Below are 18,572 nucleotides of genomic sequence, written 5' to 3' on the forward strand. Positions count from 1 at the left end.
AGAGGCTGTGTTTGTGTTGGTGATTAACTGGATTCTTCTAAGCCTTCAGCTCAGGGGCATGTTGTGAGCAAGCTTCTGCTCATGGAATGAGGGCAGGAAGCCTTCTGCTATGTCCTGCAGAGCAAGAACTACATCTGCTTCACTTGGTTGTGGGCTTGGGTGATGTCCCAAGCACAGCTGAGGCTTTTGTAACTGTTTCTGCCCCCCCAAAAAATCCAGGTGTGGTGAACAAAGCTCTGCTTGGGAGGCTGGATAGGGCTGGGTGCTAGGTTGGACTGGATGAGCTCGCAGGTCTCTTCCATCCTGGTTGATTCTGTGATTCTAAGTACAGCCCAGGGTAAAAAGGCCATTGCTTGGTTCTTGATAGGGGCTGGAAGCCTTGGATGGAGCTGTGCAGCCAAAGCAGCAAATGGTTACAGCTGCTGCCAAGGCTCTTGTTGCTGGGAATTCCTGGGAACTGAGCCCCCCCAGTGAGAGTAGGAAGAGCTTTCAAGGAGACAAGAGGCAGCTGGGTTCCCATCATGGGCTGGGGTGTTCAGCTCTGAACCATGCTCCCTCAGACCTCCAGTGCTGCTGAGCTCCAGATGGTGCTTCCTTAGTGGGAGTAGCTGGAAGTGGTTGGAGAAAGCAGAGCTTGATCACTGGGATTTGATGTCAGAAAGGGATGAACTTAGAGAGAGGTGAGGGATGAGTGGAGCCAGGCTCTGCTGGGTGATGCCCAGAGCAAGGGGCACTGGGGGAAGATGAGGCATAGAAGTTTCATTTAAAGATGAGGAGGATTTTTTCCCTGTGAGAGTGACAGAGCCTGGCACAGGCTGCCCAGGGGGGTTGTGGAGTCTCCCTCTCTGGAGATATTCAAACCCTGCCTGGATGTGTTCCTGTGTGATCTGCTCTGGCAGAGGGCTGGACCAGATGATCTTTCAAGGTCCCTTCCAGCCCCTGACATTCTATGATTCTATGAACTCATGGATGATGTGCCCCATGATGACACCAAGCTAGGAGCAGCTGTGGAGCTGTTGGGAGGGTAGGAGAGCCCTGCAGAGGGACCTGCTCAGGCCACCCCGGAGTGCTGTGTCCAGTTCTGGGCTCCTCAATGCAAGAGAGATGCTGAGGTGCTGGAAGGTGTTTGGAGAAGGGCAGCAAGGCTGGGGAGGGGCCTGGAGCACAGCCCTGTGAGGAGAGGCTGAGGGAGCTGGGGGGGTGCAGCCTGCAGCAGAGGAGGCTCAGGGCAGAGCTCATTGCTGCCTGCAGGGAGGCTGTAGCCAGGTGGGGTTGGGCTCTGCTGCCAGGCAGCCAGGGACAGAACAAGAGGACACAACCTCAGGGCAGGTCTAGGCTGGATGTGAGGAGGAAGTTGTTGTCAGAGAGAGTGATTGGCACTGGAATGGGCTGCCCAGGGAGGTGGTGGAGTGGCTGTGCCTGGAGGTGCTGAAGCCAAGCCTGGCTGGGGCACTTAGTGCCATGGTGTGGTTGGTTGGGCAGGGCTGGGTGCTAGGTTGGGCTGGCTGAGCTTGGAGCTCTCTTCCAACCTGCTTGATTCCGTGATTCTATGACCATAATGTGTGCCCAAGGCCCCCTGGGCATCACTGGGGGAGCAGCAGCAGCTCTGGCTGGGTGCCACTGTGTCAGGGTGGAATGGGCAGCATCCTGTTCTGCAAGGATGGTTTCAACAAAGGACTTGGCAGCTCCACACAGCAAACAAAATGATTTCAACATCTTCTTGGGCTGCATTCAGGGCTTGAATGTTTTGCTTTGTGGGTTGGATAAATAACTTCCTCTTTGTTCTGGTGAAGGGTTAATGATTTATGGTCCAGCTCTGGTTTCTGCAGAATTCAATCTTGCCTGGATGAAGCTGTATTTAAGGATGTAGCTGCTCCTTCAGTGCTGAGGAGCCTGGATAGAGCAAGGAGACAAAGTCACTTTGCCATGCAGGAGCAGAGCACAGCAGGTCTCTCCATCTCCTGCTGCCAGACCTCCAGGTGAGATTGGCTCTGAGTGATGCAGCTTTAGGTGTTGTTGCTTTGGGGGAATTGGGTTGGGGCTTTCTTGCACCTCCTGCAAGTCCAAAGCTGAGTAAATGAAATCAAATGAGACCCAAGAGCTGTTGGGGGATTGAGGGAAAGCCAGGGGAAGGAAACTCCTATGAGGAGAGACTGAGGGAGTTGGGGCTGGAGAGGATAAGGCTCCCAGGTGACCTTATTGTGGCCTTTCAGTATCTTAAGGGGGACTACAAGAAAGCTGGGGAGGAACTTTTGAGGCTGTCAGGTAGTGATAGGGCTTGGGGAGGGATGGAGCAAAGCTGGAAATGGAGAGATTCAGACTGGATGTTAGGAAGAAGTTCCTCAGCATGAAGAGAGCCTGGAATGGGTTGCCCAGGGAGGTGGAGGAAGCCTCATGCCTGGAGGTGTTTAAGGCCAGACTGGATGAGGCTGTGGACAGCCTGATCTAGGGTAGGGTGTCCCTGCCTGTGGCAGGGGGTTGGAACTGGCTGACCTTTGCACATGGCTGCTCTCTGACACCTCATCCCCCAGCCTGTACTGCTAGTGAGGATTGCTCCATCCCAGGTGCAGGACCCTGCAGTGCTGCTGTGGAGCTCCATGAGGTGAGAAGTGAGATGTGTCTGGATGGGCTGTGGTTATCCTGAGTATTGATCTTCCTGTGCTGTTTCTACAGGTATTAGGCCTGGAAAAAGAAGCAACTTCTGTGGGATCTTCAGGCAGGGAAGGTGGGATAAAGGAAGATGCCAGCTCTGGAGCCAAGGAAGCAGAGGGATTGTGCTGTTGTCCTTGGCTTATTCCTTGTTGCTGCTCGTCTTGTAGCTGTCCAGAGTAAGTGAACACAAGGAGAGAGCAAGGGATAAACATAGAGCCCTCAAAGGAAAACCTTCTCCTGGGGTTCACAGGACTTGGGTTTCTCTTTTCCTTGCTGCCTTTGCATTTCCAGGTCGTTGTAAATCTTTGTGATCAGAATCCATCTTCCTTTGCCTTTTCTCCCCTCTCTGTAAAGTGGACATCAAATTATTGCAGCTGAAGAGGTGCAGAAGTGACACAAACTGGGGAGAGGAAAGGATTAATCTGCAGTTTGTGCCCAGCCTCTGAAGCTGCTGGCTGAGGGGCAAGGAACAAGCAGGACCTCACAGGGCAATGCTCCTTCTCTGTCCCTGCCAGAGAGGTGAGCACAAGAAGTTGTGGCCACCTCATCCCTGGAAGTGTTTCTGACTGAACTGGAGGCTTTGAGCAACCTGAGCTACTGGGAGGTGTCCCTGCCCGTGGCAGGGGAGTTGGAATTGGATGATTTGTAAGGTCCTTTCCAACTCAGAGTCACAGAATTAACCACGTTGGGAAAGACCTCTGAGATCAGAGATCTGCTGGAGAAGGTCCAGCAGAGGGCTGTGAGGATGCTGAGGGGACTGGAGCCCTGAGGGGAGAGGCTGAGGGACCTGGGGCTGCTTAGTCTGGAGAAGAGAAGACTGAGAGGGGATTTGATCAATGCTTATCAACATCTGAGGGCTGGGGGTCAGGAGGGGGGCACAGGCTCTGCTCACTGCTCCCTGGGATAGGACAAGCAGCAGTGGATGGAAGCTGCAGCACAGGAGGTTGCAGCTCAACACGAGGGGGAACTTCTTGGCTGGAAGGGTCCCAGAGCCCTGGCACAGGCTGCCCAGAGAGGTTGTGGAGTCTCCTTGTGTGGAGCCTTTCCAGGCCTGTCTGTATGTGTTGCTGTGTGCCCTGAGCTGGATTGTGTGGTCCTGCTCTGGCAGGAAGGTTGGACTGGATGAGCTCTTTGGGTCCCTTCCAACCCCTGACATCCTGTGAGCCTGTGAACTTATCACCTAACACCTTCTAATTAACTAAACCATGCCACTAAGTGCCTCATCCATCCTCTTAAACCCCTCCAGGATCCTATGATCCCCAGTCCCAGGCTGTGCTTCTCCCCTTCACTCCCAGTTGTAAGGAAACTTAAGGCCACCAAAGTATCCTCAAGTGGCCCTACAGTGCAAATCAGGGCAGAGCTCCTGCTGCTTTTGCTCCCAGCCTCTTTCTGATGGAGTTGCTGTCTCCAGGTTTCTGCACTGCTCCACCACGTCTGATATCTGCAGAGCTCAAGGAGGAGTTCCTGGACCGTACCACATTCCCCCCTAGATCCAGAGTGGAGTACAAGTGTCGGCCAGGCTACAGCAGGAATTACAGGGTCCCAAATGCCTTTGTTTGTAGACAGAATGGCAACTGGGATGGCTCTATGGAGATCTGCCAGCGTGAGTACAGCTGGGGCTGGCTTGGGGCTTTGCTTTCAGAGCAGCATCCAAAGGGACCTCATGGGCTGGGGCCAGATGAGGTGATCTGGTGTGAAGCATCCACTGAGTACTGGGCTCTTGCTGAATGAGGAGGGATGGGTTTGAAGTGGCAGAGGGGAGATGGAAAGTGGATGTCAGGAAGAAGTTGTTTGCAGTGAGGGTGGTGAGATACTGGCACAGGTTGCCCAGGGAGGTTGTGGAGCACAGAATCCTGCTGGGGTGGGAGGGATTAATGAATGAATGCAGGCTGAAATGGGGTAAGAAAGATGGGTGGATGGTTGCAGACTGGGGTGGGAAGGGTGGATGGATACAGATTGGGGTGGGATGGGTGGATGCAGGCTGAGGTGGGAAGGATGGATGGATACAGAGTGGAGTGGGATGGATGGGTGGGTGGATGGATGCAAGCTGAGGTGGGAAGGATGGATGGATACAGATTGGGGTGGGATGGGTGGATGCAGGCTGAGGTGGGAAGGATGGATGGATACAGGTTGGGGTGGGATGGGTGGATGCAGGCTGAGGTGGGAAGGATGGATGGATACAGAGTGGAGTGGGATGAATGGGTGGGTGGATGGATGCAGGCTGAGGTGGGATGGATGGATACAGATTGGGGTGGGAAGGATGGATGGGTGCATGGATGCAGGCTGAGGTGGGATGAATGGATGGGTACAGATTGGGGTGGGATAGATGGATGGATACAGATTGGGATGGGATGGATGGATGCAGGCTGAGGTGGGAATGATGCAGGGCTCAGCCTAGGTCTCTCCTTTCTTACACCTTTTCACCCTTCCCCATGCAATCCTTCCCAAAGATTTTAAGGGGGAAAGAAGTTAAAGGGGGCTGAAGATTCAACATATAAAAGCTGCAGCTCACTTTGTACCCTACAAAGATGTCCAAGATGTGATCTTTGATCACATTGGGTGATTCTGTGCTCCATGACCTCCCTGGAGGTGTCCAGGACCAGGTTGGATGAGGCCTTGAGCAACCTGTCCTAGTGGGAGGTGTCCCTACCTATGGCAGGGGGTTGGAACTGGATGAACTTTGAGGTCCCTTCCAATCTAAACCATTCTGTGATTCTAACTGCTGTTGTCCCCCAGCAAAGGCTTGCACCAACCCTGGAGAGCCTCACAATGGCAGACTCATCTCAGCAGGGCACTTCTACTTTGGTTCAACTGTGAACTTCACCTGCAATGAAGGGTAAGTCAGGAGCATTCAGGGCATGCATGAAATACCCTCAACACCAGGGGGAACTTCTTGACTGTAAGGGTCCCAGAGCACTGGAACAGGCTCCCCAGAGAGGTTGTGGGGTCTCCTTCTCTGGAGACTTTCAAGGCCTGTCTGGATGTGTTCCTCTGTGATCTGTGTTAGATTGTATAGGGGGGGTTGGACTTGATGATCTCCTTGGGTCCCTTCCAACCTCTAACATCCTGTGAGCTGTGACCCCAGGATGAAGGGTCTGGAGAACAGGGCTGATGAGGAGCAGCTGGAGGTGTTCAGCCTGGAGAAAGGGAGACTAAGAGGAGAGACCTCATTGCTCCCTTCAACTCCTTGAAAAGAGGCTGGAGTGAGGTAGGAGTTGGGTCTCCTCTCCCCAGTATCAGGTGATAGCAGGAGAGGAAATAGCCACAAGTTGCACCAGGGAGGGTTAGGTTGGAGGTGAAGAAAAATTTCTTTGCTGCAAGAGTGGTCAGGGATTGGCACAGGGATTGGCACAGGCTGCCCAGGGAGGTGATGTAGTCCTCATCCCTGGAAGGGGTTCAAGAAACCTGTGGCCTTGGAGACAGAATTTAGTGGTGATGGTGGGGTTAAGTTGCTGGTTGGACTGGATGACCTTAGAGGGCTTTTCCAGCCAAGACAAGTCTCTGATACTCTGAAATGGATCCAGACTGACTTTGTGGAGTAACTCCTCCTTCTGTGTCATGCAGGTACAGGCTGGTTGGAAATCCTCAAATCCACTGTGTCGTTGTTGATGGGAGTGTTGGGTGGGACAGAGATTTTCCTTTCTGTCAGGGTAAGTGGAGCTCCTCAATTCATCTGCTGCTTACATGTCACTGGGGGTGGGCAGAGAAGCAATCACATTGTCCTGCTGAAGGGTTTCAGCAGTTTGGTGCATGGTGGAGTCTGGAAAGGTTTATTGTTTTGTTTCAGTTTTCTTCCTGCATCATCCTGCAGGGAAGGAAACAAAAGTCCCTCCCTCTCTGGGAGTCAGGCAGCAGAGTGTAAGGCTGCCAACTGCCAACCCTTGGCATCCCTCCTCCCAGACACCAGCTCAGCTTCTTGCCAAAACCTTTCCACAGCAGTTCCCAGGCAATAGAATGGTCTTTTGCTGCCTCTTTCATTAGGATCATGGAATTGTTTCAGCTGGAAAAGCCTCTGAGCTCATGGAGTCCAACCAGCAACTCACCACCACCAATCCCATTAAATCATATCCCCAAGTGCCATGTCCACATGTTTCTTGATCCTCCCCAAGGATGGAGACTCAACCACCTTCCTGAGCAGCCTGTTCCAGTGTCTCACCACTCTTGCAGCACAGTTTTTTCCCCCCAGATATCCAATGTGGTAAATTCCAAACCAGTTGGTGCCTGGGGCAGAGCTCTGCTGCCTGTGGGCTGGGGAGCAACCTGCTGGTGCCACTGGCAGGGGTCTCAAGGACTGGAATGGGCTCCCCAGGGAGGTGGTAGAATCTCCATGCTCAAAGAGGCAGAGATGTGATGCTGAGGGACACAATTTAGCCTCAGCCTTGGCAGTGGTAGATTGATGGACCAGGCTGGAGCTGGTCTCTGCTTCCAAATTACTAACGACAGGACAAGAGGAAATGGCCTCAAGTTGCATCAGGGCAGGTTTGGGTTGGCTGTTGGGAGGAAGCTCTTTCCTGAGTGGGTGGTCAGGCACTGGCACAGGCTGCCCAGGGAGGTGGTGGAGTTGCCATCCCTGGAGGTGTTTAAAAGGAGAGTGGCTGTGGTGCTTGAGGCTGTGGTCTGGTGATGAAGGATGCTGGGATGAAGGCTGGACTGGATGATCCTGGTGGTCCTCTCCAACCACAGCCATTCACAGTGATTAGATGTGCTGAGGGGTTTGGGTTAGTCCAGGACTTGTCAGTGTGAAACTAATGATTGGACTTGAAGGGCTTTTCCAGTCCAAGAGATTCTCTGAAGCTTGGGTGGGATGATCTTGAAGGGCCTTTGCCAAGCAAAACAATTCCTGAGATCTGCCCCTTCTGGCACTTTGGGTTTCAGAGTTTGGCTTTTTTTTCTTACCACCTTTTTGATTCAAAATGACTTAAGTCCTTCCTGTTGTCTTCTTCCCTCCCTCCCTCCCCAGCCATACCTTGTCTACCCCCTCCAAAAATAGCTAATGGAGAGCACAATGCAGTCAACAAAGAGAGCTTTGAGTATGGAACCTCAGTGACTTACAGGTGCCACGATGTCAGGAGGGGAGATGCTCCTTTCTCACTGATTGGAGATGCCTCTATCTTCTGTACCACCACCGACAACGTCAACGGGGTCTGGAGCAAGCCACCCCCTGAGTGCAAAGGTGAGGTGCCCCCGGGGTGAGCTGTGAGGTTGCCAGCTATGAGAGGGTGCCCCCAGGGGTGAGCTGTGAGGTTGCCAGCTGTGAGAGGGTGCCCCCAGGGTGAGCTGTGAGGTTGCCAGCTGTGAGAGGGTGCCCCCAGGGTGAGCTGTGAGGATGCCCCCAGGGTGAGCTGTGAGGTTGCCAGCTGTGAGAGGGTGCCCCCAGGGTGAGCTGTGAGGTTGCCAGCTGTGAGAGGGTGCCCCCAGGGTGAGCTGTGAGGTTGCCCAAAGGTTGAGCTGTGAGGTTGCCAGCTGTGAGGGTGTCCCCAGGGTGAGCTGTGAGGGTGTCCTAATATCCAGCCTAAACCTGCCCTGGCACAGCTTGAGGCTGTGTCCTCTTGTTCTGTCACCAAGCTCCAGCCACAGCTCCTTCTCCACAGCCTGCTGCTCCATCTGCTGGAGCTTGAAGCTGTCTCACTCTCCTTCCTGTTGGAATCTCCTTGTAGATGAGACTTGCTGGCTTTGGTCACAGTGAGAGGATTTACACAGCCAGAAGGGCTCTTACCAATTTGGCAGAGAAAAGACCACCACTAACTGCATTAATCACTCAAAGCTGAGCTACTGTGGCCACAACAACCCCAAGCAGCACTACAGGCTGGGGCCAGAGTGGCTGAGAGCAGCCAGGCAGAGAGGGAGCTGGGGGTGCTGGCAGAGAGGAGATGAGCAGGAGCCAGCAGTGTGCCCAGGTGGGCAGCAGAGCCAATGGCATCCTGGGCTGGCTGAGGAGCAGTGTGGGCAGCAGGACAAGGGAGGTTCTTCTGCCCCTGTGCTCAGCACTGCTCAGGCCACCCCTGGAGTGCTGTGTCCAGTTCTGGGCTCCTCCATTGCAGAGAGATGTTGAGGTGCTGGAAGGTGTTTGGAGAAGGGCAGCAAGGCTGGGGAGGGGCCTGGAGCAGAGCCCTGTGAGGAGAGGCTGAGGGAGCTGGGGGGGTGCAGCCTGCAGCAGAGGAGGCTCAGGGCAGAGCTCATTGCTGCCTGCAGGGAGGCTGTAGCCAGGTGGGGTTGGGCTCTGCTGCCAGGCAGCCAGGCACAGAAGAAGGGGACACAGCCTGAAGCTGTGCCAGGGCAGGTTCAGGCTGGATGTTGTTAGGAAGTTGTTGTCAGAGAGAGTGATTGGCACTGGAATGGGCTGCCCAGGGAGGTGGTGGAGTGGCTGTGGCTGGAGGTGTTGCAGCCAAGCCTGGCTGGGGCACTTAGTGCCATGGTCTGGTTGGTTGGCCAGGGCTGGGTGCTAGGCTGGGCTGGCTGAGCTTGGAGCTCTCTGCCAGCCTGTTTCATTCTGTGATTCTCATGCTGGTTTTGCTGAACAGCTTTCAAGCTACAAGAATGTTTTTAAGCTCCTTGTTCCCCCTCTTTGAGCCTCTCTGCTCCTCTCCCTGCTGCAGTGGTTACCTGTGAGCATCCCAGCATCCAGAACGGGAGGCTGCTGGGTGGGTTCCGCTCCTCCTACAGCTACCAGGACACAGTCTTCATGGACTGCAACTTCCGCTACACCATGAACGGCAGCAGCACCTCCACCTGCAAAGAAGATGGCTTCTGGGACCCCCCACTGCCCCTCTGCCAGCTCAGTTAAGTGTGGCAGACCCAGCACTGCCCCCACTCCCCCCATCTCACCCAGCAGCTCTGCTTCAAGCTGCTTCCCACCCCCTCAAAGAGGCTGTTAGGACTTGGGAGTGAGGGCTCCAAGATTCACTTTTGGGAGGTTTGGGCTAATCTCTCTCTAGCACTGAGGTGTCTCAAGGAATTTGTGACCTGAGGGCACAGAGGCTACAGCTGTGGTGCCCAGTGGAGGCTATGAGGATGCTGAGGGGCATGGAGCATCTCTGGGTGGGATAGGCAGCCTGGGGCACTTAAATTTCCTCTGGGTGACACCTGAAGGAAAAGGCAACCAGAAATCCAGAGCCAAATCCCTTCCCTCCAGCTGTGCCTTACTCTTCCCCAGCCCACAGCTGTCATTCCAGTGGGAGAAGCAACCCCACACTCTGCACTCAGAGCTGCACCCTAGGAAGGATGTGCTGCGAAAGAGCCACCCAGCCTCTGTCCACAAACTCCTTGCAGTGGACCAGAGTTTGCATTCCAGCATCATCTCTGTGCCACATCCCTCTGCTCTGCCCTAGTGAGGCCACATCTGGAGTGTTGTGTCTAGTTGTGGACTTGCCAGTTCATGAGAGACAGGGAACTGTTGGAGAGAGTCAAACAAAGATGCTGAGGGGTCCTGGAGCATCTCTGTGAGGAGGAAAAGCTGAGAGTCTGGAGAAGAGCAGCCCCAGAGGGGACCTGATCAATGCTCAGCAAGAGCTGAAGGGTGAAGGTTATGAGGATGGGACTGGGCTGGTTTTAGTGGTGCCCAGGGACAGCAACAGGGGCACAAACTGGAACCCAGGAGGTTCCATCTGAATAGGAGGAGAAACTTGTTTGGTGTGAGGGTGCTGGAGCCCTGCAGCAGGCTGCCCAGAGAGGTTGTGGAGTCTCCTTCTCTGCAGAGCTTCCAACCCCCTCTGACTATTGTGATCCTGGGCAGGCTGCTGTGGGTGCCCTGCTTTAGCAGTGGGGTTGGACTGGATGATCTCCAGAAGATGAGGGGCAAGAAGCTGGGGCTGGGGTGTTGGAACTGGATGATCTTTAGGCTCCCTTCCAACCTGTGATCTATGACCATCACCTGCATCTCCAAAGAACAACTCCAACATGCCATTTTCACCCCAGTTCTCTCTCTTGTTGCATCCCATTGTGCACCTCCACCTTGATTTATCACCACCCATGTCCCTAATTTGCTGTCTCTCTCCTAGGCAGCTGTGATTATCCTCCAGATGTGTTTAATGCTGTCAAAGTGAGGCTGGCTGGGAATCTGTTCCCTGTGGACACCATCATTACCTACGAGTGCAAGGAGGGCCACGAGTTCAGCCCAGGAGAAACCATCAGGCACATCCAGTGTCAGCCAGGCTTCACATGGTCTGAAGCTCCACATCCTTGTGAAAGTAAGTGCAGGTTCCTTCAGCTCCCTGCCCCTGGGATCTGGCAGCAGTAATCCTGAGAGAAGAATCTGCAACTTCCTCAAAGGAGGTTGGAGCCAGGTGGGGGTTGGGCTCTTCTTGCATGCAGTGAGTTCCAGGACAAGAGGAAGAGGCTTCAAGTTGTGCCAAGGGAGGTTCAGGTTGGGTATTAGGAAAATGTTCTTCCCAGAAAGGGTTACCAAGCAGTGGAACAGGCTGCCCAAGGAGGTGGTTCTTGCCAGAGAGAGTGGTTGGCATTGGAATGGGCTGCCCAAGGAGGTGGCTCTTGTCAGAGAGAGTGATTGGCATTGGAATGGGCTGCCCAAGGAGGTGGTTCTTGCCAAAGAGAGTGGTTGGCATTGGAATGGGCTGCCCAAGGAGGTGGTTCTTGCCAGAGAGAGTGATTGGCATTGGAATGGGCTGCCCAAGGAGGTGGTTCTTGCTAAAGAGAGTGATTGGCATTGGAATGGGCTGCCCAAGGAGGTGGCTCTTACTAAAGAGAGTGATTGGCATTGGAATGGGCTGCCCAAGGAGGTGGTTCTTGCTAAAGAGAGTGATTGGCATTGGAATGGGCTGCCCAAGGAGATGGTGGAGTGCCCCAGACAGGCTTTGCTTCAACACCTCCAGCCACAGCCACTCCACCACCTCCCTGGGCAGCCCATTCCAATGCCAATCACTCTCTCTGCCAACAACTTCCTCCTAACATCCAGCCTAGACCTGCCCTGGCACAACTTGAGACTGTGTCCCCTTGTTCTGTTGCTTCTTGCCTGGCAGCAGAGCCCAACCCCACCTGGCTACAGCCTCCCTGCAGGGAGCTGCAGCCAGCAATGAGCTCTGCCCTGAGCCTCCTCTGCTGCAGGCTGCACACCCCCAGCTCAAGTGCTTCTGCCATGGTTGGTGGCTTCACACTTGCTATCTTTTGTCTTTTCTCAGGAATTCGTTGCCCAAATCCAGACATCAGGAATGGGAGGCTTGTGAATCCCTGGGAAAATAAAGAGTATTATCAGTTTGGAGACCACCTGAAAGTGACCTGTGAGGATGCCTACTCTTTCAAAGGTCATCCCGATGAAGTTGTCCTCAGGTGTCTCAGTGATGGGAGCTGGGATCCACCAGTACCTGAGTGCACTCTAGGTAGGTCAGAGCTGGGAGTGGTAGCCAAGGAGAATTTTGGTCTACTGCTATGTATCCCAGATCTGCTCTTCCCATGTTATCCTGGAAGAAACTGGTCAGGCACTGTGGTGGTGGAAGTGAGGTGGGAGTTGGCCTTTTCTAGTTGGTTGGCCAGGGCTGGGTGCTAGGTTGGGCTGGATGAGCTTGGAGCTCCCTTCCAACCTGCTGGATTCTGTGATTCTTCCTAGGATCAAGGGATGGGAGAAGAGGAAATGGCTTCAAGTTACATCAGGGGAGTTTTAGGCTGGGCAGTAGAAACTTCTTCACTGAAAAGGGTTCTCAAACACTGGCAAAGGCTGCCCAGGGAGGAGGTGGAATCCCCAACCCTAGAGGTGTTCAAGAAACTTGTGGATGTGGTACCCTGGGACATGATTTAGTGGGCAGGGTGGGGTGGGGCTGATGGCTGGGTTGATGCTCTTAGAGGGCTGAAATAATCCAGCTGAAATAATGCAGCAGAAGATCTGAACAGATCATTCTGTTGTCTGGGAACTGCAGGGGGAAAGCTTTTGGCAAGGGACTGAGCTGGTTTCTGGGAAGTGAGATGCAAAGGGTTGGGTGTTGGTAGCTTTCAGAGGCTTAGGGTGTTCCTTAAAAGCCCAAGGAGCCTGGGAGACACTTACCCCACTGGAAGGGGATGTGGTTTGTGCTTTGGGCAGTGGTTGGACTGGTTTGCTGACACAAGGCTTGGGAGCAGAGGATGTTCTCAGTGCATTTCCTCTCCCAGAAGAAAATGCAACAGCACAAAACCCCTGAGACTGCTGAAACTGCTCCCCCAGCACTGGGACAGCAGCACAACAGCAGCAAGCTGCTGGGAGCAGGCTGAGCCCAGCTCAGCAAAACCTTGCCAGGAGGAAGGAGCCAGCTCCAGCTCACAAGGCAGGCAGCACTAGAGCATGGATGCTTCCTTGTCCTGGCCCTAATGCTGCCTGGGATATGCTCAGCACTCTCCCAAGTGCAGCTGGGTGGCAAAGCAGGAGCTGCAGCCCCTGGGATGACTGCAGGGTGTGTGTGGTACAGAGGGCCTCGAGGGTCAGGCGTGGACCCAGCTCTGCAGCATCTTCCTTTCTCAGCAGCCCCTGGAAAAGCTGAGTGTAGAAGCAGAAGCTCCTTTGGAGTTGCAAAGGATGCATTCAGGCCTGCATCTGGCTGCCAGGCACTGTTTCTCCCCAGGCTTTGGATGTTCCTCACACTGTCTCCTCCTTAGGGAGCCCCCTGGCTGGAGTTCTTCCTGGGATTACACTATGCCCTTTACTCTCTCTGCTTCCTAGAACCCCGTTGCCCAAAACCAGTTCTTGCTCATGGAAGAGAGCTTGGAGGAAGCAGAAATGACTACAGAGTTGGGACCCAGCTCAGGCTGGAGTGTGATGCAGGCTATGTCCTCAGGGGCCCAGACTCCACCACGTGTCAGGCTGATGGGACCTGGAGTCCCTCCTTATCATCCTGTGACAAAGGTAAGTGTGACAATGAGTCCAATTTTGAGCCCCCGAGCTCCAGAGAGACATTGACCTGCTGGAAGGGGTCCAGAGCAGAGCCATGAGTATGACTGGGGGACTTGAGCATCTCCCCTGCAAAGAGGGATTGAGAGCCCTGGGGCTGTTTAGCCTGGGGAAGAGATCTGATCAATGTGTACAGATATCTGAGCAGTGGGGGTCAGTGGCTGGGGCCAGGCTCTTTTCACTGAGCAGCAGCAATAAGCCAAGGAGCAATGGATGCAAAGTGGAACACAGAAGGTTTCACCTCAACAAGAGGAGAAACTCCTTTGCAGTGAGAGTGCTGGAGCCCTGGAGCAGGCTGCCCAGAGAGGTTGTGGAGCTTCCTTCTCTGGAGAATTTCCAAACCCACCTGGCTGCATTCCTGTGAGAACCACCCTGGGTGATCCTGCTTTGGCAGGGAGGTTGGATTGGATGATCTCTGGAGGTCTCTTCCAGCCTCTAAATTCTGTGAGAGAACTTCTGCATCACTGCTCAGCAGCAGCAGCAGGCAGTGGGTGACCTGCTTCAGGCCTCAGGTTGCAACAGGGGAGGTTCAAGGTGGATATTAGAAGAAGCTTCTTCCCTTAAAGGGTTCTCAGAGGCTGGCACAGGTGGTTGAATCCCCCTCCCTGGAGGTGTTTCAAGGAGGCAGAGATGTGGTGCTGAGGGCCATGGTTTAGCCCCAGCCTTGGCAGAGTTAGGGGATGGTTGGACTGGATGAGCTTAAAGGGCTTTGCCCAACCAAGATGATTCTGTGGTCTGGAGAAGAGGATGGTGATTGTTTCAGCTCATGGCCTGAAGGTGTTGGGGAGTCCTCTCCTAGAGGGAAGACCCAACTGGGTGCTGGGAGCCTTGAGCTGATGTAAGAGGCAAGAAGCCAGGCAGCAGCTCGATGTGACTCTAGCACCCTGCAAGCCTGGCACTGAACTCTTGCTCTGGTTTCACAGAAGTGCTGTTGGTTATCACCTGTGACCATCCTCTGCTTCCTTCTCAACACGAGGAGGAGCTTCTTCACTTGGAGGGTGGCAGAGCACTGGAACAGGCTGCCCAGAGAGGTGGTGGAGTCTCCATCTCTGGAATCATTCCAAAGCCACCTGCATGCCACCCTGCACAACTTCCTCTGGGTGCCCTTGCTTTAGCAGAGAGGTTGGATTGGATGATCTCCAGAGCTCCCTTCCAACATCACCATTCTCTGTTTCCTGTCTTACCAATTCCCTTTGTTCTACAGTCTGTGCCCCCCCTCCACAAATTACCAGTGGGCAGCACTCTGGCTTGGGCAAGGAGCACTTCTATGGAGCAGAGGTGACCTACAGCTGTGCAGAAGGATTGTCCCTCGTTGGGAATGCCTCCATCTACTGCACCTCCCATGATGGGGTCAACCTGGCATGGAGTGGGCCTGCCCCACAGTGCAAGGGTGAGTTGTGCCTCCTACTTAGCATCAGACTGAAGCCAGGAGCTGGGCATGATGGAGGGGCCAAGCCCCAGCCTCACTACCTGCTCTGCTCCACAAGCTCCAAACCCTGACCACGCAGCTCCTGCAGCTGCTGTGTGAAGCTCTCAGCACCATGAGCTGCTCAACAGCACCAGGGGCAGGCAGGGTGCCCCTGGGAGCTGCTGCAGGCAGCTCTTGCCCTGGAGCATAGAAGTGGTGAGAGAGCATCAGGAGAGCAGCTCTGCCCTGGCTGCCTGTGGTCCCTGGGGCAGGGCAGCTGCCATCCCCCCCTCACCCAGCTCTGCCATCCCCTCTAGCTCTGCCATCCCATCGCCTCCCTAGCCCTGCCATACCCCCCCCAGCGCTACCATCCCCCCTAGCTCTGCATTCCACCTCTCCCCCCCCAGCGCTACCATCCCCCTAGCTCTGCATTCCACCTCTCCCCACCCAGCGCTACCATCCCCCCTAGCTCTGCATTCCACCTCTCCCCCCCCCCAGCGCTGCCATCCCCCCTAGCTCTGCATTCCACCTCTCCCCCAGCGCTGCCAGCTCTGCTCTGTTCCCGCAGTGGTTCGGTGCCCCAGGCCGGCGGTGGAGAGGGGCAGGATGCTTTCACAGATGGTCACCTTTCCCTACAAGGCCACCGTGAGGTTCTCCTGTGATGAAGGCTTCGCCCTGGATGGTGCTGCTGAGAGCCAGTGCCTGGATGACAGCTCCTGGCACCCTCCTCTGCCCACCTGCCAGCGAGGTGGGTATCAGAGCTGGGCAGATGCCCTCTCCTCCTCCCCACCCAGGGGCTTTGCACAGGCTGCTGTGGCTTTGAGTCACCAGAAAGTGGGTGGAATTTTCAGGGGGGTTTTCTCCTCTGTCTCTTCCCTTTCCATCGTTTTGGCTTTTGCCTCCCTCTCAGTTCGCTGTGCCCACCCCTCTGGAGGGGGAGTCTCACTGACTCGTCCTTGGAAGATGTGGTATGAGGTGAATGAAACCATCTTCTTCCACTGCAACCTCGATGCCCCCCCAGGACAGAGCTTCAAAAGTACCTGCTCGGCCACTGGCACCTGGGTACCACCACCCACCTGTGTAAGTGACCGAGGTGACCTTCTTGTGGCCTGCCAGGATCTGAAGGGGGCTACAAGAAAGCTGGGGAGGGACTTTTGAGGCTGCCAGGGAGTGGCAGGAGTGGGGGGAATGGAGCCAAGCTGGAGGTGGGGAGAGTGAGGCTGGAGGTGAGGAGGAAGTTGTTGAGCAGGAGAGTGGTGAGAGGCTGGAATGGGTTGCCCAGGGAGGGGGTTGAGGCCCCATGGCTGGAGGTGTTTGAGGCCAGGCTGGCTGAGGCTGTGTGCAGCCTGCTCTAGGGTAGGGTGTCCCTGGGCATGGCAGGGGGGTTGGAACTGGTTGCCCCTTGTGGTCCCTTCCAACCCTGCCTGATTCTATGTACCAGCATCAACTCAGCCTTTGGCTGGAACTTGCCTCATTTAGAATCATTGAATGGGTTAGGTTGGAAGGGAGCTCAAAGCTTATCCAGTTCCAACCTCCTGCCATAGGCAGGGACACCTCCCACTAGAACAGGTCGCTCAAGGACTCATCCAGCCTGGCACTGAACACCACCAGGGAGGTTGTGGAGCACAGAAGCACCCAATGTGATCTTTGATCACATTGGGTGCTTCTGTGCTCCACAACCTCCCTGGGCAACCTGTGCCAGTGTCTCACCACCCTCAACCTGTGCCATCTAGTTTAAATCTCCTCTCTGCTAGTTTAAACCCATTACCCCCACAGCCATTTGTAGTCATCTCTCCTATGTAACTGGTGCTAGAGAGTTGCTCACTCTCTACAGCTCCCTGAAAGGAGATTGGAGTGAGAGGAGGGAGAGGTTGATGTCTTCTCCCTGATATCAGGTGATAGGATGAGAGGAAATCATAGCATCACAGCAGGCATCTCTAGAGGTCATCCAGTTCAACCTCCCTGCCAAAGCTTGAGCACCCAAGGCAGGCAACACAGGAGTGCATCCAGGCAGCTTTTGCTTGTCTGCAGAGATGAAGACTCAAGTTACAGCAAGGGAGGGTTAGGTTGGGCAGCAGGAAAGTTTTCTTTGCTGCCAGAGTGGTCAGGGATCAGAACAAGCTGCCCAGGGAGGTTGTGGAGTCCCCATCCCTGCAGGGGTTCAAGAAGCCTTTGGCTGTGGCAGCTGGAGACGTGGTTCAGTGGCCATGGAGGTGTTGGGTTGATGGTTGGACTTGGATGCTCTTAGAAGACTTTTCCAACCTTAATAATTCAGTGATTTCCAGCCTGGAACAGCACTGGTCTGACCTCAGGGATGTGACTGCTTCGTTGCAGTTGGTCTCGACCCAACTGAAGGGCTGCAGCAGGAGGGGGATGCTCAGCACCTAGGTCCTGCAGCAGCCTCAGGCCCTCTCTCTTTGCTTCCTTTAAAGAAAAAGCCTCCTGTGTGTGACAAGATCCTGCAAAATGCTGAACCTTTCCAGTGTGGAATTCCTATGGAAGAACTCAAAACTCTGCTGGAAGTCCAGAAACTCTACCTGGAGGTCGAGAAGCTGCGAAGAGAGTCCCCCTGACTGGCATCACTGGGAGCATAAGGACCCAGCCTTGTGTGTGCAGTGAGCCTGGGGACTCGAGGGGGGGGTTTATGACTTTGTAGTTCATGCAAGTGCTTAAGTAGCCTGGACAGAATTTATCAGCCAAGGAAGGGGTTTGGTTATGGTGAGGGGAGGTCAGAAAGTGACCTCTCCTGGCTCATTCTGTTAGAGCTCACTCAGGGTGGCTTTTTCCATCACTTTATACACTTGAAAGCTTTCCCTTTTGTGCTACCTAGCATCAGAGACTGGTTTGGGTGGGAAAGGACCTCAGAGGTCAATAAATGCTCCAGACAGGAATGTTTGCTCTACTGACAAGTGGTCAGTTAGAAAGGAAGTGGAAAGAGGACTTCTGTGGGTGCTGAGCAGACATGTGGCATGGTCAGAGCCACCAGCCCACACTGACCCCACAGCTGCTGTGTCCCAGCTGGCACTCAGCATCACCCATTGCTTTGTCCATACCTTGCATTCATTATCGTGACCAAGCACTTTGCTGCCTCATTAGCTGTGACCTTCAGAGCTGGCATGACAAAGGAAACATCAAAGCCTGGTTCCTAGCAAGGCAGAAATGCCAAGCAGGGTGGATGTGTGCCAAGGATGTGCTCAAGGCCATGGTGGTGCCACTTGCTGCACCTTTGCTGGGTGCAGCTGCTGGAAACAAGTGCAAAGGGAGAAGTGGCTCCAGTTTTGCTGCTCCCTGCAGCAAGGGGGAAGTGCTCTGTTAGCTCACATCTTGTCATGGGATCAGTGCTCCTTCACCACCACATCCCAATAAAGCTGCAGTTGCAACAAGAGTTGTCTCTGGCATTCCATGGCTCTGTCCTAGCTCCAGGAAGGGCATTTGCTGCTTCAAGAATCGTTCTGGAATCACAGAAGCATTCAAGTTGGAAAAGGCTTCTAAGGGCATCAGGTCCAACCTCCTGCCCAACACCTCCATGACCTGAAGGCAGATGATGGATCAAGCATGGAGGGCTGCAGGGGGGGTGGTCTTTCCACAGCAGCTCATCCCCCACCCACTGCAGAGGTGAGGCCAAGATGCTGCAGAGACCTTCCA

General features: G+C 54.5%; 1 protein-coding gene across 2 annotated transcripts; it reads left to right on the forward strand.

Moving 5' to 3' along the window:
* The first annotated feature begins 1,895 nt into the window (after positions 1 to 1,895).
* Positions 1,896 to 18,312, forward strand: LOC135191524 (complement component receptor 1-like protein). 2 transcript variants are annotated; one of them, XM_064173876.1, is made up of 14 exons: positions 1,896 to 1,979; positions 2,674 to 2,828; positions 4,064 to 4,255; positions 5,389 to 5,488; positions 6,217 to 6,302; positions 7,613 to 7,825; positions 9,249 to 9,431; positions 10,650 to 10,838; positions 11,787 to 11,984; positions 13,292 to 13,474; positions 14,724 to 14,909; positions 15,496 to 15,675; positions 15,838 to 16,007; positions 17,360 to 18,312. In XM_064173876.1, exons 2-14 carry the CDS (start codon positions 2,741 to 2,743, stop codon positions 17,498 to 17,500), a joined length of 2,109 nt encoding a protein of 702 aa, XP_064029946.1. In that variant the 5' UTR covers positions 1,896 to 1,979; positions 2,674 to 2,740; the 3' UTR covers positions 17,501 to 18,312. The 2 variants fall into 2 exon arrangements, with proteins under 2 accessions (XP_064029946.1, XP_064029947.1); XM_064173877.1 differs by lacking the exon at positions 11,787 to 11,984.
* Positions 18,313 to 18,572: the final 260 nt, after the last annotated feature.

The sequence above is a fragment of the Pogoniulus pusillus genome, chromosome 39 (assembly GCF_015220805.1).
Source record: "Pogoniulus pusillus isolate bPogPus1 chromosome 39, bPogPus1.pri, whole genome shotgun sequence".
NCBI classification, from domain to species: Eukaryota; Metazoa; Chordata; class Aves; order Piciformes; family Lybiidae; genus Pogoniulus; species Pogoniulus pusillus.